The sequence below is a fragment of the Amphibalanus amphitrite genome, unplaced genomic scaffold, assembly GCF_019059575.1.
Source record: "Amphibalanus amphitrite isolate SeventyFive unplaced genomic scaffold, NRLGWU_Aamphi_draft 001319F_arrow, whole genome shotgun sequence".
Classification (NCBI taxonomy): Eukaryota; Metazoa; Arthropoda; class Thecostraca; order Balanomorpha; family Balanidae; genus Amphibalanus; species Amphibalanus amphitrite.
Window position 1 is genome coordinate 137,551 of NW_024882812.1, and position 19,903 is coordinate 157,453.

The 19,903-nt window shown below is 51.2% G+C and overlaps 3 protein-coding genes across 4 annotated transcripts; 2 read left to right on the top strand and 1 right to left on the bottom strand.

The window, feature by feature from the left end:
* Positions 1 to 290: 290 nt before the first annotated feature.
* On the bottom strand, positions 291 to 3,422 carry LOC122372119. Its single transcript, XM_043348998.1, has 3 exons — positions 3,095 to 3,422; positions 2,402 to 2,606; positions 291 to 1,300 (listed from the first exon to the last, which is right to left on the bottom strand). Exons 1-3 carry the CDS (start codon positions 3,159 to 3,161, stop codon positions 607 to 609), a joined length of 966 nt encoding a protein of 321 aa, XP_043204933.1. The 5' UTR covers positions 3,162 to 3,422; the 3' UTR covers positions 291 to 606.
* A 2,654-nt stretch (positions 3,423 to 6,076) lies between these two features.
* Positions 6,077 to 6,880, top strand: LOC122372124 (START domain-containing protein 10-like). Its single transcript, XM_043349004.1, has one exon. It carries the CDS (start codon positions 6,077 to 6,079, stop codon positions 6,878 to 6,880), a length of 804 nt encoding a protein of 267 aa, XP_043204939.1.
* A 779-nt stretch (positions 6,881 to 7,659) lies between these two features.
* Positions 7,660 to 19,325, top strand: LOC122372120. Of its 2 annotated transcripts, XR_006254825.1 has the most exons (10): positions 7,660 to 7,811; positions 10,495 to 10,552; positions 11,033 to 11,136; positions 11,667 to 12,728; positions 13,003 to 13,138; positions 13,911 to 13,989; positions 14,268 to 14,364; positions 14,813 to 15,043; positions 17,281 to 17,442; positions 17,805 to 19,325. XR_006254825.1 is itself a non-coding variant. In XM_043348999.1 (7 exons), exons 2-5 carry the CDS (start codon positions 13,030 to 13,032, stop codon positions 14,999 to 15,001), a joined length of 474 nt encoding a protein of 157 aa, XP_043204934.1. In that variant the 5' UTR covers positions 12,251 to 12,728; positions 13,003 to 13,029; the 3' UTR covers positions 15,002 to 15,043; positions 17,281 to 17,442; positions 17,805 to 19,325. The 2 variants fall into 2 exon arrangements, 1 of the variants encoding a protein (XP_043204934.1); XM_043348999.1 differs by lacking the exons at positions 7,660 to 7,811; positions 10,495 to 10,552; positions 11,033 to 11,136 and having other exon boundaries at positions 12,251 to 12,728.
* Positions 19,326 to 19,903: the final 578 nt, after the last annotated feature.

A 19,903-nucleotide genomic window follows, 5' to 3' on the forward strand; every position in this document is an offset into this window, starting at 1 on the left:
ATCGTTTGGATGGTTGGCATGAGTGAAGACATTATAGTCAAAATTGATGTGAAAATGATCAATAACATGCCAAAAATTGTATTGGTTCTTTAGTTTACCAAAGAGACCTGATGATGACAGTGATGTCGAAAGCTTGTCTCTTTTGTTTCTCTTTGGTAAACTAAAGAACCAATACAATTTTTGGCATGTTATTGATCATTTTCACATCAATAAGGATCCATTCGTCAAACTTCGGGTAAGCAGGAGCATATTCCATTGACGACATAGAACGCTACAAAACCAATAGGTAATGTTCAAACCACTGGAAGCAGTCGACTTTATTTGCATCCGTTGGACACTGCAGGTATTAAGCTTTTTTTTTGCACGACGTGATCTTCGGCAAATATAACAAAAGTCACACAGCCGCAATGATAAAATGTTTCGCTAGGTTATAAGCATTGTAAATGTGCTTCAAATTTGCTATGATCTTCCGATGCATTACTCAGTCGTTGCCCTATAAAAAGTGCTTGAGTCAAATGCAAGATGAATTGGCGCCGTTGACGTTAATCTCCGTTGCCGAGGTTTGACGTCAATTGCCGAGGGTGACGTCAATGGCGTGGGGTTACATTAAAAGCTGAGGGTGACGTCGCAGTTGTCGGGGTGCTGCGCGCCCACCTGGTTGGCCTCCTGATGGACGCAGCTGATGACGCCCCTGTCGGCCCAGCACCGGACGAACTCCTCGGCAGTGAGCCGGTTGTAGCCGCCCGAGCCGGCCTTGGTCTGGGTGCGGATGCAGCCCTCCACCGCCTCTCGGAACTTGTCGCCCTCTCCGTAGGTGATGGCCAGCTTCACGGCCTGCAGGTCGATCGTGCCGTCGGCGCCGATAAACTTCTGGAACAGGCACACGAGGCGGGCGATCTCGGCTTGGTACAGCTGGTGCGGCTCGTAGCCCGCGTAGAGCCCCTTTCCGCACTCCTGCAGCGTTCGCCCGGTGATGTGCTCCAGGACTCCTCTGAGCGTGTTGGGGCTCAGCGGACAGTATCCAGAGAGGAAGCGGGCCCTGCGCAGCGCGGCTTCCTCGTCCAGGGCCCCGCGCCGCTCCTGCTGGATGTCGCAGTCGGCGAACAGGCTCCACTTGAGGCAGAGGTAGGTGTACACAGTCAGCTGGCGCGTCGTCAGGCCGTCAGAGGCGTACTCCAGGCACTCGTGCACAGTCCGCGTGGTCTTGGCGATCCAGGCGGGGTCCCGTGAGTACCGGGTGATGCCGGCCACCACGCGGGCAGTGTCGAGCACAGTGGCGTCAGCGTTCAGAATTCCGCGTCTGGGGAAATGTCACAGACTCGGTCACGGACTCACGAATAGATAATTTCATACACTCCAGTGTCATGATCAGTACCTACGAACGTGAATTTCCTTTGACGGAAAGATAAGTTCATGCAGATTTGCCTTTGAACGTATCCGCGCAATGGATATTAATCCGCGCATGACTGGGGTATTTTCAATAACGCGAGTGACTGAGGGAAGGGGGCTCTACAGAGCCCCCCCCCCTCCTATCTCTGAAACTACTTGGCTGACTGACAAAATTCAAACGGCGTTTGGTGGCCCTGGAAAAAAACTGTCGAGCGAAACCTAATTTCATTGACTCGAGTTCATCGATGACGTCACAGTTCAGGTCAAAAAAAAAATTATCAACACTTTGACTTGTTCACAATTTAGGCTCTGGCCACCGGTCCAAACGCCCGACCAGGCTCATTCTTGGTTTGTCCATTGGTTTATATATGCCTAAGATACCGTGAGGGTACCAAACCTGCACTCCAATTTTTTCAGGTCAAGGTCAGGTCATCCTAGGTACCGGAGAGCATATATCTTCTAAGTCTACTCATGCAAAAAAAAATTAGATTTATCTTTAAAACTGAGCTCTTGAGAGCGATTTCCGTAGTTCAATGTTTTGAATCGAAATCGGCCGACATGACGTTACCATGACGTCATTTTCGGCCGACCGATAATAGCTAGAAAGTTTTAATTTAGAGTTAGACACAAGATGTCAGATTGATGCCGCTAAAGGCAGATACTCAAGTTTCGTGTTGATACATTAAGAGGTTTCAAGATATTACATAAAAACCGGGAGGGGCTCTATAAAGCCCCCCCCCCCCTAGTCATGCGCGGCTAATTTACCAGGAATCTATGTATTTCTAATATAAATTGAATAATATTTTAAGTATCGCTGATAGGTCAAATGCACCTCAAGAAGAATAAAAATGACAAAAAGCTGCAGGAAATGCTATCACAATGCCTAGTGTCCCATGAATGTCGTCCGGTCTGACTGATAAAGAACACAGAACACTCCCGTTCCCTCGCTACCCAAGCAATCGACAGGCCCTCCACAACCTGAGGACGCTGCTCCGTCCCTGAGGTCGCTCACTCTCTGGTCAGACAGTTGTAGAATCGTCCCAGCGAGGTGGCACCGGCACACTCGGCCGGCTGGACCGGAGCGGTGGCTCTGGCCTTGCAGGCGCTCGCCAGCTCACTGACAGTCGAGTTGTTAAAGTCGGCCGGCAGACAGGAGCGCGCTCCCAGGACGTCGAACGTCTGCTGGAACAGGTTGGCATCGAACACCGTCCCCGAGCCTGACGGTCGGACACGGGCGCCGCGGGGTTACAGAAAGCTCAGTGGGCTGGAGTTACTGGCCGTTTTCACGACGGCCATCTGGTACACATTTGGTGCACATTTGGTGCAGATTAGGCGCAGATTTGGTCAAATTAGGTTTAGTGTATCTCTTAATAGCTATCAGCTAGGGTTGCACTAATTGCTTATGCCTGCTTTGCCATATTATCAGAGGGTACCATCGAATAAAACACTGAAAAAATTCATAAAATAAAGATATTTACTGTAAAAGAGATATAGGTGCAGATTTGGTCAAATTAGATGCATTCACCGGATAGCCCGTCGTGAAAACGGCTACTGTCTATTTGGTGAGTCAGAGTTATTGAGTGTTCAGTGCACGCTGGGGCTACTGGGTGCTCAGCACGCATGAGTTACTGAAGTGTCAGCGTGCTCAGTGGGCGCCTATACGTATCTTTTGCACACAATTATACCTTCCAAAGCCGAAACTCACCGTAAGCAATATGAAGCAGGAGTGCCACGAGGGACACCCCGAGGACTAGTCTGCTCGGTGGTGTCATGCTGCCGCTACTGCCACTGTCAGTCAAGTGTCAACGACGAAAGTAGACACTGTTCTGGGCTGTGGCTGAGGCGTGCGGCTTTTATTCTCCAGTTGTTTCTTTTCCTCTCTTCTATCGGTTACCAGGTGCGGATTAGCACCTGACTCGCAGATTGTTAATTACTGTTACTTGGTGAGCAAGAGGATACGATAAGGTCAAGGAGACATTTCTTAGCATTGTTTCTAGATATAGCTTGTTAAGTGTGGTCCAGAGGGTGCATTTCCTCTCATGATCACGAAGAAATTTAACCCTCGCTGGATCTATGCATTGCCTTTCTATGCATACGCGTCGGCCGAGAGGGGGTGGTGGTGGTACACTCGGGGGCAGATTGATGTTCCACCACTCCCTACCCATCGGGCTCCCATGGCTCAGCACTGGCTGCTGCCAGTGGCAGAACTGGCAGCACTGGCACTGGCAGGCAGTGCTGAGGGCAGGCAACATTGACAGCAGCCAGTGCTGAGCCATGGGATCGCCCGATGGGTAGGGAGTGGTGGAACATCAATCTGCCCCCGAGTGTACGACCCCTTCGCCGTTTCGCCCCTAATGGAGCTAGAGCGTCGCGGAAAAAAACTAGCGTGTGCGCCGTTACGAGATGCAGCGATTGGTAGCTACCTGATTTTAGGGTCTCAGATCAGCCGCTGGCCTCTGAGGTCAGGTCAAGCGGTTTATGGTACGGTCTCGCATTTTGGCAAATGACTTCGCAAAATGAGCGCAGAGCCGCGATTTTGACAACATCGCGTTCGCCTTGCTCAGGCGCGTCAAATGGTATACTTTTGTTTGGGTGAGATTAGCTTTAGGTGGTGACCTCGGGTCGCGGTCAGGTCACTCAGAGCTCCCAGGTCACGAACTTGGTCGAAGTAGGTCATGTCGCATATCATTCGATTCGGCAGGTCTTGCCGAGTTCATTGGTGGTTTTCCCGACTCTCTAGCTCAATTTGATCAGGAGGTATTGATGATACGTGTCAGTTGCTGGTTCATTTTGCATCGATCGGCAGCAGTGGCATCCAAACAGCTCAAGAACATGAAACAGCGTCCCCCTGCCACTAATGGGGGCAGCAGGAGCCTGTCACTAATAGGGTTAATGAGCACATTGTGTCATTCTGACGTACCTATAAACCACGCATTCGACAATCGACGTCCTTACAAATGACATTTTTATGGGTGCCTAAGGAACCGTCACTTTTGAGTCAACATGCATGCACCGATACAGAAAAATCGCCAGGGTTCGTACCTCAGTCTCAACTGAGCTCCAGTTCCTAGTTCACTCGCCGCCGTGTTTTAGCGACCTCAGACCTTAGTGCCCGGTTGTCGGTTGAGGTGGCAGCACACAGGCGCTGCATTGCGTTGTTATCTGCAGATTGTGCTGACTGCAGAACCTCAGGTGTTTGACCCCGCCGCCTACCTCAGGACGAGACGCACATGAACCCGAGGCTCGCCGGCGGGCTGACCGCACTCAAGGCCCAGTTCACGGCCGTTCTAAGCCGGAGGCCGAGGACGGTCCGCCCGCGGCGGCAGAGCTCTGCCAACGCGTGGCTCTGTTCCAATCTGCCCCCCCCCCCCCAACCACCCCCGGGCGGTGACGTTACCGCGTCCCTCAGTAAATCAGCCCGACTATCAGCCTGTTGGTCCGAGCGCCCCCGGTGCATGCACAAATTGCCGGACAGTTTATCTGGCGCCTGGCGTGCCGAGCAGATACAGTTTGAAGGCCGCGTGGGAAGTCGACAGCGATGATTTACTCCCGGGCGCCATGGGACGGCCGTGAACTGTACCAACACCCCCGCGCCCCGTCCCCCTCCCCGGTGCCGAAACAGCCCCCTCACGGTTGGCCGGTCCTCCCAGGCACCGGGGTCGGGTTCAGCCCAGCTGTCACCACGCCGGCACTGATCGTGATCGCCCTCTCATTGTTGCCGAGACCCTACGCCGCGCCCATCAGACGCCCACGCCCCCGGAGACGCCCTCCGGACGCCCTCCGGACGCCCCGGAATGGTCACATCCGCGTCGGAGGCTGCTCTGCGGGATGGGATCGCCCGCCGGCCGGCGGTGGCAGAGACTGACGAGCGGCGCTCCCGATGACGGCTCCTTGTTCCAAACCGTGACTGGGCACGGTCCGGCACGGCACGAGGGAGGTCCGGAAGTCCGTGAGACGACCAGCGGTGCCCTCGCCCCTCCCACCGTGGCCGCCCCGGGCCCCCACCCCACCGGATCGAACTGAACGAATGGAGAGGCGGCGAAATGGCCGTGGGGAGCGATGGGATATTTGTGCGTTGTATAGCGGCAACAAGCAAACCGTTTATTTTTCCTGCTGGCTTTTCGGTAAAATTATCAACAGTAGGTACGGAAGAAACTCTTCAACCTCTGCCTAACCCGTTTCTCTGGAATCGATTTGCTAAGAACCGAATTACGACTCCTTGTTCCAATTGAGACTGAAATTAGAATACATGTTTTATTAACTGGAAAGTGGAAAGCACTTCCAAAACCAATAAAACGGGCTATCTAGAACCGTTGCCCCGCATGGAACGACAGGAAAATTGGTCCGTGATAATTTATTGAAGGGATTCGTTTGATGAGAGGTTTACAACTAAGAACGACACACGTGTCTATAAATGTTGACGGATATTCTCCGTGGGTTGCGCGGGTTGCGCCACATTTATTTCATTATTTTCTTGCTGAACGTCCATCCCAACATTTCCTTTTTAACGGCCCCGTTTAATTGATTCCTTTGGCAGCTTAATCTTTTTTTTCTTAATTTAATCTATTTTGTTTTCGAAACCCGCACGATAATTGGTACTCGGCTTCTGTCGCTCAGTTGAGCGCGCTCGACATCGGGCTCTGTCTCCAGCTCTCCACTGGATCGCTCCCCGCCTATCCCCTCCAAAATGAGGCTCGGCGAGGTGCGCGTGGCCGATGAGCAGGACTTCGAAGAGCTCGCCTTCGTGGTGGACAGCCTGGACGGCTGGAAACTGGACTATTTCCAGGCGCCGCTCCGGGTCTGGGTGAAGCCCGCTACCAACACCAACTTCCACATGATCAAGGTGAAGACGATGTTCAGCGACGTTTCTGCGCCGGTGTTGTACGACGTGCTGCACGACTCGGAGTACCGCCGCACCTGGGACCGTTTTATGCTCGCCTCCAGCCCGATCGGCTGCCTCAACGCCTCCAACGAGCTGAGCTACTACGCTGCCCGCTGTCCGCCGCCGCTGCGCAACCGCGACATGGTGCTGCTGCGCTCCTGGCTGGCCGACGAGCGCGCCTACTACGTCATGAGCCACTCGGTGTTTCACGCGCAGCACCCGCCGCGGCCGGGCTTTGTGCGAGCCTTCAGTCACCTGACCGGGTTCGTGATCCGTCCCCTGAGCCCGCGCGGCTGCGAGCTGCACTATGTGACCCACGCCGAGCCTGGTGGACGGCTGCCCGCCTGGCTGGTCAACAAGGTGACGCAGACGCTGGCGCCGGGCCTGGTGCGCCGGCTCCACAAAGCCGCCCTCGCCTACCCTGCCTGGAAACGGAAACACGACACCGTCCACAAGCCCTGGCTGAACCCGGAACAGATGAGCCCGGTTCGGGTCGACCTCAGTTTGTGCCGCCGCAGTCCCCTGGAGGAGAACGAGCCCGCCCCTGACGAGTCTGAAGTGAAGATCGATAGTCGCATTGGCGAAAACTACCTGAAGCTTGCAGATTGACAGGCAGCGCTACCTGGCGGCGAAGTACCGAAGCTATAGTGATTTCAGCCGCCGCACCAGCTCACCAGCGCCCTTTGGGGACGGCTTTTATTTTTCCTCATGATTTAAAGATGAAGTTGTTATTCTTGCATACGGTTCGAAATAAATTGGAATATGTGGCAGTATGCGCTCATAATATTATTTAGAGACTTAAAAGTATGCCACTGTTATTTACTTATCTAAATGTTGTAACAAGTAAACTTATTTGGTGGTCATGACTTTGATTGTATCTCATCATTTATTGCGCAGCTGGGACGTCTTCTGCGCAAGGAATCTTCGAGCTCTTGATATCGTGATATTGCTGTGCGAATATTTTTAGGGCCTGTTCCAGCGCCTCCAGTAGAAATTCTTGACTGGAGGCTCTACCAGAGGTTTTACTGGAGGCGCTGGAACGCAATCTGGAGATTTCTGGAGATTGGCATCACATATACCAAAAGAATGACGATTGCTCTCTCTTAAAACGCAAAATTTGTTTTCAATTTTATTAAGAAAGATTAAGAAAATTATAGCAATGTAATTTTCTTTACATTCAAGTTGTAAAATAATCAGTCAAATGTCCTTTGTTTACATTCGTGATTGTCACATGTGCGCCATAATTGTAGACCAGAGCCTCCAGAGAAATTTGGACCTCTCAACTCTCTGGAGGCTACTGGAGGTTTCTGGAGCTTTGGCGAGAGCTTTCTGGAGCTTTCTGGAGGCGCTGGAACGCTCTCTGGAGGATTCTAGAGCTTTCTGGAGCTTTCTGGAGGTTTCTGGAGGCGCTGGAACAGGCCCTTGTTTCTTTTATTCAATATTTAATCGAATTTTTTGAAGATATCTATGCTGATTAAAAGGACTACATTTCACAGTCATCTTTGGTAGTTATTTATTATCACCGCGCCCCTTGGGAAGGGTAAGTAACGGCAAGATTGTCAGATTCAGATTTAAATGTCTTTATGGCAATGATATTCTTGTTCTTTATTTCAACTTTTTATTTGAAATCAAATAGTTAACAGGAAGAAAGAGCACATATTTCATGCTGACAGCTGAGGCATGCCTGTATCTCAAGTATGTTTCTTACCTTGTATTCTTACCTCGTTGGGTTCCATCATCATATCATGTCTTGGGTTTCTGTTTCACTTCAGGGTAAATGAGCAATGACTAGAACCCTTAACACAAGAGACATGCCAGTCCTACGTTACATTGGCTGGTTCCTTAATCGTGCAGTTTGACATTGACTGAAATTGTGCGTCTCATCGGGGTAAAGCCTTTTGCTTTTCCTATGTTCGGAAAAAACATACAATATGAGCAACTTGTCGCAAGCATAATCACAATGTCGGGCAGGTACCTATCAATCTAAAAAGTTGTAAAGGCTGTCTGTTATACATGTGGGGCGTTCCACGACAAATCGACAAATAAAAAAATTAAATTTGCACCCTCATATTTATTCTTCGTTGAAAACTGGTTAAGGGGTTGTGATGGGCGGGGAAGCCAGCTGTGGCAAGGATTTTTTTCTTCGAACAACGGTTTCCGAGATATAGCCTCGGGCAATTCCTGGAGATCGCGCTGCAGCCCTATGTTTGGCGGCCTATAACTCAGAAACTATTGGTTTTCTACGATAAAAACTTAATATGGTTCAACTCACAATCAACCAACAAACATTTTGGCTATCTCGGATTTTCAATTTTTGAAAATTTTGATCACGTGACCTTTTGTTCTATTTTCCGAAGTGTGACCTTGATATTTTCCCCACTGAAAGTTGCAATTTTGTCTGATGACGATTAAAGCCTTATCAATTGTCATTCATATGCGATAATAAAAAAGTGGTTATCGCCCTGTGTTGACCTCAGGTCAGGTCATTTTTATGACCTGTCCATTATTACGAGCGGGAGCGACAGCGAGATCTCGAGAATAAAGCAAGATTGACAAGCGGTAAACGGTAAAGGGTACACACGGATAAGGTCTATAATTTTTACTAAGGTCATTTTCAGGGCAGGTCAAAGATGACGTCACAGGAGCTAAAAGGAAGTCAAAATAACGGCACTATACATACCTATATATGAAGTTTTTCTCGAATAACTTTCAAGGTATCCCAGCTAGGAACAAACTAATAGCACCATCGTGATCCTCTCGTCGATCCGCATCGAAACATATATATATATATATATATATGTTGACCTCGAAAGGTCGAAAGGTCAAAAGTTGACCTTAGATCACGTGACCTAAGGTCAACTTTTGACCTTTCGACCTTTCGAGGTCAACATACATATGTTTCGATGCGGATCGACGAGAGGATCACGATGGTGCTATTAGTTTGTTCCTAGCTGGGATACCTTGAAAGTTATTCGAGAAAAACTTCATATATGTAGTGCCGCTATTTTGACTTCCTTTTTGCTCCTGTGACGTCATCTTTGACCTGACCTGCAAATGACCTCAGTAAAAATTATAGACCTTATCCGTGTGTACCCTGTACCGTTTACCGCTTGTCGCTATCTTGCTTTGTTCTCGAGATCTCGCTGACGCTCCCGCTCGTAGTAATGGACAGGTCATAAAAATGACGTGACCTGAGGTCAACGCAGGGCGATAACCACTTTTTTATTATCGCATATGAATGACAATTGATAAGGCTTTAATCGTCATCAGACAAAATTGCAACTTTCAGTGGGGAAAATATCAAGGTCACTCTTCGAAAAATAGAACAAAAGGTCACGTGATCAAAATTTTCAAAAATTGAAAATCCGAGATAGCCAAAATGTTTGTTGGTTGATTGTGATTTGAACCATATAAAGTTTTTATCGTAGAAAACCAATAGTTTCTTAGTTTTAAGCCGCCAAACATAGGGTTGCAGCGTGACCTCCAGGAATAGCCCGAGGCTATATCTCGGAAACCGTTGTTCGAAGAAAAAAAATCCTTGCCACAGATGGCTTCCCCGCCCATCACAACCCATTAGACCAATTTTAAGCAAAAATAAAATATGAGGGTGCAGAGCACTTGTCGATTTGTCGTGGAACGCCCCATGTGTCAAGCAAGCGTTTGAAGCTGGTAACATCTGGTGCACACACAACATCATATGGCAATGAGTTCCACAGTGAAGTGAAATACATTGAATGGAGAAAAAATGCCTCAGCTGTCAGCATGTTGATGTGCTCAACTCAAGTGTTTACAAATGGCTTTCACATTCTCAGGGCTGATTGTGTCTTAGAGGCCTTTCCTGGCTAGTTTTCTTACTGCTCAAATAGCTTGTCCTTGCCATTGTCATAAAAAAATGAATTGGCCTGAAATATTAATAGTAGTTTGTGGACTTAGCCCAAAGTCAAACTGGCAACTGTATAGCCATTGTATACCTACTAATGAATAGTCTGCTTTCAGTAATAACTGATGTTTGTTGTTGAAATTTTATGTTGATTACCAGATGTTGATGGTTGGTTTGTTGGTTGGTTGGTTTGGACTTAGCACCATATCCGGTGAACCAAGGTGCTAACCTGAACTATAATGCTATTCCAAGCGGTCAAGCAGCGGCAATGCCACATGCATTGCCCGGGAATCGAAGCCAGATGTTGATGCTGACATACTTACAGGCTACAATTATTCCTCAGGTTTGCTGAAGTTCAACATGTTTCTAACAAGAGCCCTGCTGAAGAAACCAAAGTCAAAGTAAGTTTACTGTTCAGCTTTCTAATATTCCTTGGTGATGACAATAGATAATGCTACAGTATTTGTTCAGAAAAGGTCCAATGTACAATTTGGCACTGTTGATACAAATATGCAACAGCATAAATTGTGGGATGTAGGCTGTAGGTTTTTAGGTTGTAAGTTAGGTTAGGTTGTAGTTTTATAGGTTTTAGGTTGTAGGTTGGTAGGTTTGTGGGTACTAGGTTGTAATGCTGTAGGTTGGTAGGTTGTAGGTAACAGGATCTGTCCAACTTACTGGCTGCTGCCACTTCTCTCGCCTACCCCAAACCATACTCAGATATCTCATTTATAGAGCGGGGAGCGACTTGAAACGGGCACTAACTAATCACCGTCAGTCCGAGACTCCGATGTTCTACTCTCTGAGCTAATTGGAACGAGTTCACCTTTCTCAGAATATAGTGGTTTTCCTTCAGTGTGCGTAACATTGTTTGTTTTTCTCAGGGACGTGATGGTCCTACTACAGAGCATGATCACCGGCCACAAGAGGACGGCCATCCGGCAGAGGCTGGATGATAAAGTGGAAAAGATAGCATTCGACCCATTCAGTAAGTACTTGGTTATCTGCAATCTGCATCTCAATTGTCAGCTTGCTATTAAGCATTCCCTTTGCCGCTGCTTTAATGTTATGTTTGCTCAATACAGTCACTATTTTTATGCCTCAGAGGCCAGTTTTATTAACCGAAAAGTCGCCCGCTGCCGGAATGTTTTGCCTAAACTCGTTCCCGAATTTCACCATCCAGGCGAAAAAAGTCAACTGATGTGAGTATTGATATCAGCCTACCCTGATGATATGCTTTGACATCAGCCGCTATTTCTTTCGCGTGATTAACCGACATTGAGGGAGACTGCCGACCTCGAGGGAGACTTAGAAATAGAAATACTGGCAGCCGTCTATTTTTCTGTTGGCAAAACTGGCCTCTACATGATGGAGTTTGTTGGATGTTATTAATTGTCCGTGGTTGATTTCTACCTGCAAAGCCCAGTCTGCAGCATCAAATGTTCAGATTTTTCGGTTATTGTTGTAGCTACCCTTTTCATATATGAAGCAGCGTGATTGTTTTCTTTCTTATTACAGTTCAAATGGACGCGCCGTACAAGGAGTTGAAAAGGATACGAAGTCTGGGGAAGAAGGAGTAGATAGTCGTTCATTGTGTTTTCATCATGCGCAGTATGTTTGTATTGTTAAATACGGCCAGGTATGCCGTACCCGGCCTGTGAATATACCGAGATGTGAGGCTATGTACGGACACGAGTCATCAGCAGTACTGAACTCCCCATGACCTTGTCATCGAGGCCGCAATATATGGTGGCTCACGTATCGGCGAGTGTTTATAAACGCGATACTACCACGGTTGTTGTGTCGATTTGGGCTAAATGCGCAATTCAACTCTCGATCCGGATATGACGATGCATAGAAGACCATGAGGTTAACACCGGGATTATGCATGGCTACACATACTCTTTGCTCTTTCTTGCTCTTTCTTTGCCCCTAAAATTGTTCACAAGATTCAAGGAACACATCTAATCATGTGATTTGGTTTCTATAGATTCTTTTAGCTATTATCTGACTATTCGTTCGTCTTTCGTCCTGGATATTCATTCCTTTCCTGCTGGTTTGACCTACCAGGCTGCTGCCTGTCGATTTGCGCCCGCTGATCCCGGTCGGACTCAGTCGCCGCTCCCCTTACATCAGCCGCCGACCTCCGTCGGCCCGTCGCCGTGCCTGTGCACGTGCCGGGACGGCGCCTCCCGTCTGGCTCCAATGAAAATCGCTTGTAAACGAGGCATGCTTCGTGCCCAGGCCCGCTCAGCCCGGCCGACGGGTACGGAGAAGGGTGCAGAGCAGCTCGGCCTCTGCGCCGCGCCGGAGGACGCTGCAGTCAGTTCCGAACGTGCCGACTGCGCCGACGGCGACGGTTTCTTGGTTGTCGTTTGCTGAAGTGATATTGAAGCGACACTTTGGTCCAACTTTGGTCGAGCTGGTCGAGCCGTGAACCCTGTGATTCTGTTGGTACGGTGCGAGGTCGTATTCGTTATGTTTTGTCATGGTGTCAGGGAAAAGAGGGTAGTGATTATTGGATGGTAACATCGGTCGGGTCTTGTGAGAAATCTACTAGACTAAGCGCTACACCCTCAGGTAAGATGTTTTCAGTTTCTTCATTTTTCTCTTTTGTTTTCATTTCATCTTTTTCTATATTAATTGTTCTTTTCAACGATGAAGTTTATTTTTTATCACATTTTTGTATATTTGAATCTGTGGTTGACTTTATTCCGAAAATCCTTACAATGTAGGTACCTACAACATATAACACATTTCTGCTTGCTGAACTCGGACTCAGTCTGTGATCGTCGGTGGCCTGACCTGTCGTTCAGCAATCAGCTCTGACCTCCCGCGTGCGTGGCACCTGCAGCAGGAGCCTCCCTGCGGCACCGGCACCATGGCTGCTGCTGCGGCCGCCCCGACGCCCGACCTGCCGGCCGCCGTCCGCTCGTTCGTCGAGAGCTCGCGCCAGCTGGCGGAGGCTGCTGGCGAGCAGCTGGACAGAGGTGAGGTCCGACCCACCGTGGGAGGTCAGATGACAGGGGATCGGTCCGTCTACCGTAGGAGGTCAAAAGGCAGAGGGAGGGCGGTTAGATGACAGGGAGAGGGTAGATGACAGAGGGAGAGGTAGATGACAGAGGGAGCTTAGATGACAGAGGGATAGGTTAGATGACAGAGGGAGAGGTTAGATGACAGAGGGAGAGGGTAGATGACAGAGGGAGAGGTAGATAACAGAGGGAGAGGTAGATGACAGAGGGAGCTTAGATGACAGAGGGAGAGGTAGATGATAGAGAGAGAGGTTAGATGACTGAGGGGAGCTTAGATGACAGAGGGAGGTTGGATGACAGGGGGTGTTCAAACCACCGTGGGAGGTCAGATGACAGACGAGGTCAGATGACAGAGGAGGTCAGATGACAGACGGAGGTCAGATTACAGAGGAGGTCCGTCTACCGTTGGAGGTCAGGTACTGACGGAGGGAAGGCCCATCGTCCGCTGGCCCCGCTCGGACCGTTTGCTGGTTATGGCGATGAGACTCGGGCCATCAACTGCGTGGCCGTGGGGTGCCAGCAAGTGATAAAAGTGGTGTTTTATTGGTCAGTCGGAATGCGTGCTGACGAAGTGCGGTGGAACGCGACGCCAAGTTAGCGTTTGTGCGCTGTTTTTTATGACACAGGGCGCTGCTTAGCCCGTGAGAGGGCCGTTTGATTCCGTTCAGTTTGCTTCTATTCAGTGATGCATTTTGTTTTGCGTGTCCTAATTTAGCTATTTTATTTTCAGTTCCGGCATCTCAGTTTCTGTCGAACAAGATTGAAATGCTCGGTGGGCTTATCGAGATGTATCAAGGACTCTTCAACAGGTATCCACCTATGTTTAACATGGATTTGTACACTTCATATTTCCTCTGCTTTCCCTTATATTGTCGTCTCACCCATCGTTGCATTAGATTACACGACAATAATTTGACACATCACTTTTACAGCGGCTTCCTTCATGAACATCAGCGATCTATATGCGGATTATGCACTACCCCTTGTGAAAACAATTTTTATTTTACCAGATTTTCGGCATGGAAAATATATCGCGATTCCTTTCCCACGAACGGCAACCAAAACGCGTCCTTTCTTTTGTGGACAGCTGCGGCGTCGAATCGCGGAAGGCTTTGGAGGAGAAGGCTCGGGCCAGTGATGACAAGGAAGCCATGTCGGCCATTGATGCCCTGATGGATGCGGAGGTGGGTATTTGAGAATTAGCAGTTTAACAGCTAGACCGCACTTTTCATAACTGGGTAGGTATCTGGGCAATACAACTCGCTACTCAGTACCGCCTAGTACAGTCTGTCTTAAAAAGTACCGCGCAAAGTAACGGTGGATCCATCAAGCCTGACCGAGGAAGGGCCTGCTATCATTTGAAATTCACCGAACCAATTGACCTGGGGAATGGACAAGAATGTCCTTTGCTTCGGTGACTCAAATTTAGCAGGCCCCTCCTCGGCTAGGCTTCACTGGTCCCGTCACTGTCGGGGTCTTGTCACCCTCTCCCGTCCGTCTGTCCCAGTCGGGGTTTTACTGTGGCATCTCCCGCCCGGCGGCCCGCCTGCAGTCGGAATTTTATCCCTCCCCCTCCCGTCGGCCCCCATTGTTGCTGTCACCCCCCCCCCCCTCCCCATCCCCTGCTCACAGTCAGAGTGGGACCAGTTCATCACTCGCCTCAGCGCGCGGCTGGGCGCCGACTCTGTGCCGGGGCCGCGGCTGCACACCGGTCTCCCGTGCGGCCGTCTGCAGCTGGCGGAGGCCCGCAGCGGGCTGCTGCGGCCGCTCTACGAGCCGGCCGGGCCGCGCCTGCTGGTGCTACTCCGACACCTTGCCTGACAGCCGTGACGTCGGCACGTCGCCGAGCTGCAGCACAGACGGGTTAGTGGGAGAACGGGACGGGGTGGGAGCTGCAGCACAGACGGGTCAGTGGGAGACGGGACGGGGTGGGAGCTGTAGGATAGACGGGTCAGTGGGAGACGGGACAGGGTGGGAGCTGTAGGATAGACGGGTCAGTTAGGGAGCGGGACGGGGTGGGAATTGTATGAGAGGCTGAAGTCGCCGCACGATGGCATCGTAAGAGGGAGGGGACGCGCACTCCTCGTACGATGGAGGTGGGTCATTTTGGCTGATGTCCGATTGTTCCGCCACTGGCGCTGAGCTCAAACTTGCTGAAGACGAAGGTTCTGCCACGTTCTGTCCCTGACGGTTGTAATTCCGCGAAGCGGAAAGGCGAGGTAGCAGTTGTCCTATACCCTGCCGCCATTCAGGCCATTCCTGCCGGTCGTCTGCAGTCGCTGATGGCAGGTCAATCTGCGGCATGCTTATCCAGAGATCCTGCCTGTCAGAACTGTGCTGTGACTGCTGGCCATTGGCAGCAGCTTCTGGCAGATGCAGATGCAGATGCATATCTACCCTGAGTTCCTGCAAGTCAGGACTGTACTGCGGCTGCTGATTCTCTGCAAGGGGTGGTATACACATCCGCGGTATATTCACCCGGGGTACCTGCCACTCAACACTGTACAGTAGCTCCTGGTCATCTGCATGTGCTGATGCCACAGGCGGCATATTTACTCTGACGTCCTCCCACTCACCAGTGCCATACAAGTGATTCAGCGGCTGAGTTCGCGGGAGAGTCGTAGAGCGTTGACTTCGGTAGGGCCTACCGAAGTCAAGATGGTAATCATGATTCTGCCGTTGTCCCTGTTGCTGTTGTTGTGGCTGTTGTTGTTGCTGCTGTGAATGATGGTGCGGATGATTTAGTTGGCAACGCTGCTGTCGCTGCTGCTGCCGCCGCCTTGTGTGATGATGCTCTTGCAACTGTCCATCTAATTCGCGATTATGTAGACGCGGAAACGCCCTTTTCCTCCAGCAGCAGCAATACAGTCTTTCATTCAAAAACCACAGGATTATGACAGTGACCGACAAAATCAGCAACACTGCGATGGGCGCAACGTTTGTCATTGCACGTGAGCTTATCAGCTGACAGTTCCCTCGCTTTAGACCGGCGCATTTGCAGATGAGTCGTCCCTCGTCGCTCTCCTACACTCACAGCTCGCTATTGACGACGTGCAGTCGATCACGGCACTGGTGAATAGCTGTCTACTGTTATCGCCACGCCACAGTCACTGACAACTGCCCTGGCCACTGTGATGATGCCACTCGCGTCACCCCCTTCTTCTGACTAGTGGCGGCCGCCTGGCACCGTTTCAGTACCGACTCGCCTGGAAGGCCAGCTGAGCAGGATGACGTCATCAGTCACGGCGCACATGAGGAGCGGAGCCCCTGAGGCTCTCCCATCATTTCACTTGCAAACGACCCGAGAGGCAGACGCTGGGGATGCGCGGGGACTCCCGGGAGCGCAGTGGCGGATCCAGTACAGAGTTTTTTTTTTGGGGGGGGGGGGGCAAACCATAACAATTTATCGATTCTTTCCATGCCTCGTCCATAAGGCGTAATGTTAAAATTATGCCGTTTGGGAGGGGCAAATGCCAATTTTGCCCCCCCCCCCCCCTGGATCCGCCACTGCGGGAGCGTAACACGTGTATCTCGTGTGCACGCGTTAACTCGCGCCCCGCTGGGGGTCCTGGAATTACACGCCCTGCTGGGGGTGTTTGAACATCCCCCTTCCTGGGACACGTAGCAACACGCCGTAGGCGGCGTTAGGAAGAGCTAAAAAATAATGAAGAAATTACATTAGTCACTTTTAAGGTCAGGCAAAGGTCAGGTCACCAGACATCACCGAAGGTAAAATTTCGCCACTTTCCAGGTCAAGCTTCGATAATTTTCGACAAACTGGCGCATAGCTATAGAACGGTTTATCCTGCATGGGGCAAAAGCTACCAAAGTATACTTTTTGCGTTCTTGTTTTTTGCAATAACCTTTGACTCAAAACTTGCACGAGCTTACTTTTAGCAACATCGTGTGCGTCTCGTCAAGACGCATCGTATGAACTGTAAGTTGACCTCGAAGTGTCAACTTGAAAATTTGACCCCAGGTCAAGGCACTGTGTACTGCAGTACTGCACGTACTGTGAGGTGACGGTGCTCGTCGCTGCTGTCGCTGCCGCACCGGGCCCATGTCCCTGCTGACCCCAGCTCCCCGCCGTCTCCGCCCAGGCCGAGTTGGAGCGTCTGCGCTACGCCGTGCTGGTCGTGTCGTTCTCGGACCGTGGCGCCGTGCTCCGCTGGCTCTCTGAGACGGGCTGCCCGTTCCCGGTGCTGCTGGACCCGCGGCGCCGCCTCTACACCGCCCTGGGACTGCCAACCGACCTGCAACAGGTGGGGTCACGTGTTAGTGTGAGCGTGTGTGTCCTCCGTCCGCCATCAGGGGTGGGCAAGGTAGGCGAAAAGGCGGATAAAAAGGAAAGGTTGGTTCGTATGTGGAGACAGGTTTTATTTCATCCCTCCGCCGCTAGGTATGAGTCTATTGGTTCCTCCCTTCACCGCCAGGTGTGAGTCTATTGGTTCGTCGCTCTGCCGCCAGGTGTTAGTTCCTCCCTCCGCCGCCAGGTGCGAGTTAATTCCTCCCTATGCCGCCAGGATGAATCTGTTAATTCCTCCCTCTACCGCCAGGTGTGAATCTGTTAGTTCGTCCCTCCATCGCCAGGTGTGAGTCAATTAGCTCCTCCCTCCGCCGCCAGGTATGGAGTCACTCGGCCCTGCTGGAGGAGGCTGAGCGACGTCTGGAGGCTCCCGACTCTCCTCCACTGGAGGTACCGTACCGCGGCGGCCCGGCCGACCCCCACCAGCTCGGTGGCGACTTTCTGCTGGACAGCAGCGGTCGGCTGATGCTGTCCCACCCGAGCGCCGACCCGGCCGACCGGCCGACCGTACAGCAACTTCTGGACACACTGGGACGGCACGCGGCTGGGGATCAGTAGATGGAGGGGGCGTCTCCCGGCGATGAGTAGGGGGGGGGGGAGGGGCGTTTTCCGGCGATCAGTAGGGGGAGAGGGGGGCGTCTTCGGTGATCAGAAGGGGGGAGGGGGCGTCTCCCGGTGATCAGAAGGGGGGGGGGAGGGGGCGTCTCCCGGTGATCAGAAGGGGGGAGGGGGCGTCTCCCGGTGATCAGAAGGGGGAGAGGGGGCGTCTCCCGGTGATCAGTAGAGGGGGGGGCGTCTCCCGGCGATCAGAAAGGACAACACCGGTGACTAGTAGAGGGGGGGGGTCCCCCGGTGACCAGTAGGGAGAAGGGGCGTCCTCGTTACTCAGTAGCGGACGATACGACCAGTAGGGGACAACATGAGTAGGGGGGGGGGGGACGACACCGTTGACCAGTAAGGGGCCGGTGGAGATGAAAAAAAAAACGTAAATGAATTTGCAGGACCAGTAAAAGAGACGAAGGACGACTTAGAGCAAGGGGTCGGAGAAAGAGGTGTGGGCTCAGCAGTATATACCGAACGCTCTGGGATCATGCTGTCTGTCCACGGTGACCATACAAATTGTTACACAACCTCTTGGTTATCACAAACCCAAGACTATATTCTCTAACCCATTTTGGGATAATATAGTCTTCTTCTTGGTCCCGAAGGATCGCTGGCCTTTGGTTCAGATATATAATTTATGCACCCCAGTTTCTCAATTTTTACCGTTTCACTACTGGTCGTCCCGCCGTCCCCTCTCCCCCTCCCAGCCATCGGGGGCCTTCAGTCACCCACGCCGTCTCGAGCTGCGAGCCCGGGCGGCTCCCTTATGACGCTCCGCGGCCAGGCCCGCCGCACGGGAGCCGCGGAGCCGAGAGACGGAGCCGGCCGGAGCCCGGAGCCGAGTCGGTCTGGGAGACGCTGGCAGCCAAATGGGAGACGCCGGGAGACTGGGAGACGCCGGGAAGACTGTGGGAGACGCCTGGAATAACTGAGCCAGCTGGCTGTAAATGGTGCCGGGTCGGCTGATCGGGAGACTACCAACGACATTGGGTGTCGCCCATTACTCGTCCCCTTTCGTGATGAAAGCGATCGATCACGGCCATATCACGATACTAACGATTTGTAAATAGAACGTGCTAATGCAGCGAAAACGCTGATTCGTTGCGCGTGTGTACGTCTTAGCTTCAAGTACCCATATGCGGCAGTCATGTCTGTTCAGTAACATGAATGGGCGACGTTACTGATGATGTATTCTTACCCTAATACGTAAATACAAATTTATCTACTACGAGCGAAATACGCCTTTGACGATCTTACAACCGCTCCTGATGGACTAGAGCTCGTTTATAAGGATTGACAAGGGGTTAAGGAAATACGCCATTACCGCGTACCGGCCCTCCAGCAAAGGAATGGTTGATCAGGCGATCAGTTTTGGGGATAATAGCTTTGAATGACACGGCCACTCCAGAAAAATCACTCAATAGAAGAGGTATCATGCGGACACTGACGGGCACTGTGAACAAGTACGCTGTTCAATGTTCACACAATTGTTGTCATGCTGGCAACCTACCGCGTGGTACCTGGAGGGCCGTACAATTCACATACTTGGTGTCTGACTAATTCGACGATTGAAAGAAAACCACGAATTCGGTTACGGGTGCCACAAAGCGTGTCAAAAATGTGTCAAAATATTCGTTGTTTAGGCATGGTTGCCATGCCAATGGAACTTTGTAACACACCCACCTGCTTTGGCGTCCGCCTGGTGGGGTAGGTGACGAACGGGGGGGGGGTGGATAGGCCGTATCTGTTAGTCATCCATAAACCATCGAGCAGACAGATCGGCGATAACGACCCTTCGCACACCACCAGGCCTG

What these genes read in the sequence shown, in the direction of transcription:
- LOC122372119 (XM_043348998.1), bottom strand. Translation starts at nt 3,161, where the DNA reads ATGACACCACCGAGCAGACTAGTCCTCGGGGTGTCCCTCGTGGCACTC. An exon ending in CCTGCTTCATATTGCTTACG is followed by an intron (nt 2,607 to 3,094) that starts GTGAGTTTCGGC and finishes TCCGACCGTCAG; the next exon opens with GCTCGGGGACGGTGTTCGAT. An exon ending in TACAACTGTCTGACCAGAGA is followed by an intron (nt 1,301 to 2,401) that starts GTGAGCGACCTC and finishes ACATTTCCCCAG; the next exon opens with ACGCGGAATTCTGAACGCTG.
- LOC122372124 (XM_043349004.1), top strand. Translation starts at nt 6,077, where the DNA reads ATGAGGCTCGGCGAGGTGCGCGTGGCCGATGAGCAGGACTTCGAAGAG.
- LOC122372120 (XM_043348999.1), top strand. Translation starts at nt 13,030, where the DNA reads ATGGCTGCTGCTGCGGCCGCCCCGACGCCCGACCTGCCGGCCGCCGTC. An exon ending in TGGCGAGCAGCTGGACAGAG is followed by an intron (nt 13,139 to 13,910) that starts GTGAGGTCCGAC and finishes TTTTATTTTCAG; the next exon opens with TTCCGGCATCTCAGTTTCTG. An exon ending in TATCAAGGACTCTTCAACAG is followed by an intron (nt 13,990 to 14,267) that starts GTATCCACCTAT and finishes TTTTGTGGACAG; the next exon opens with CTGCGGCGTCGAATCGCGGA.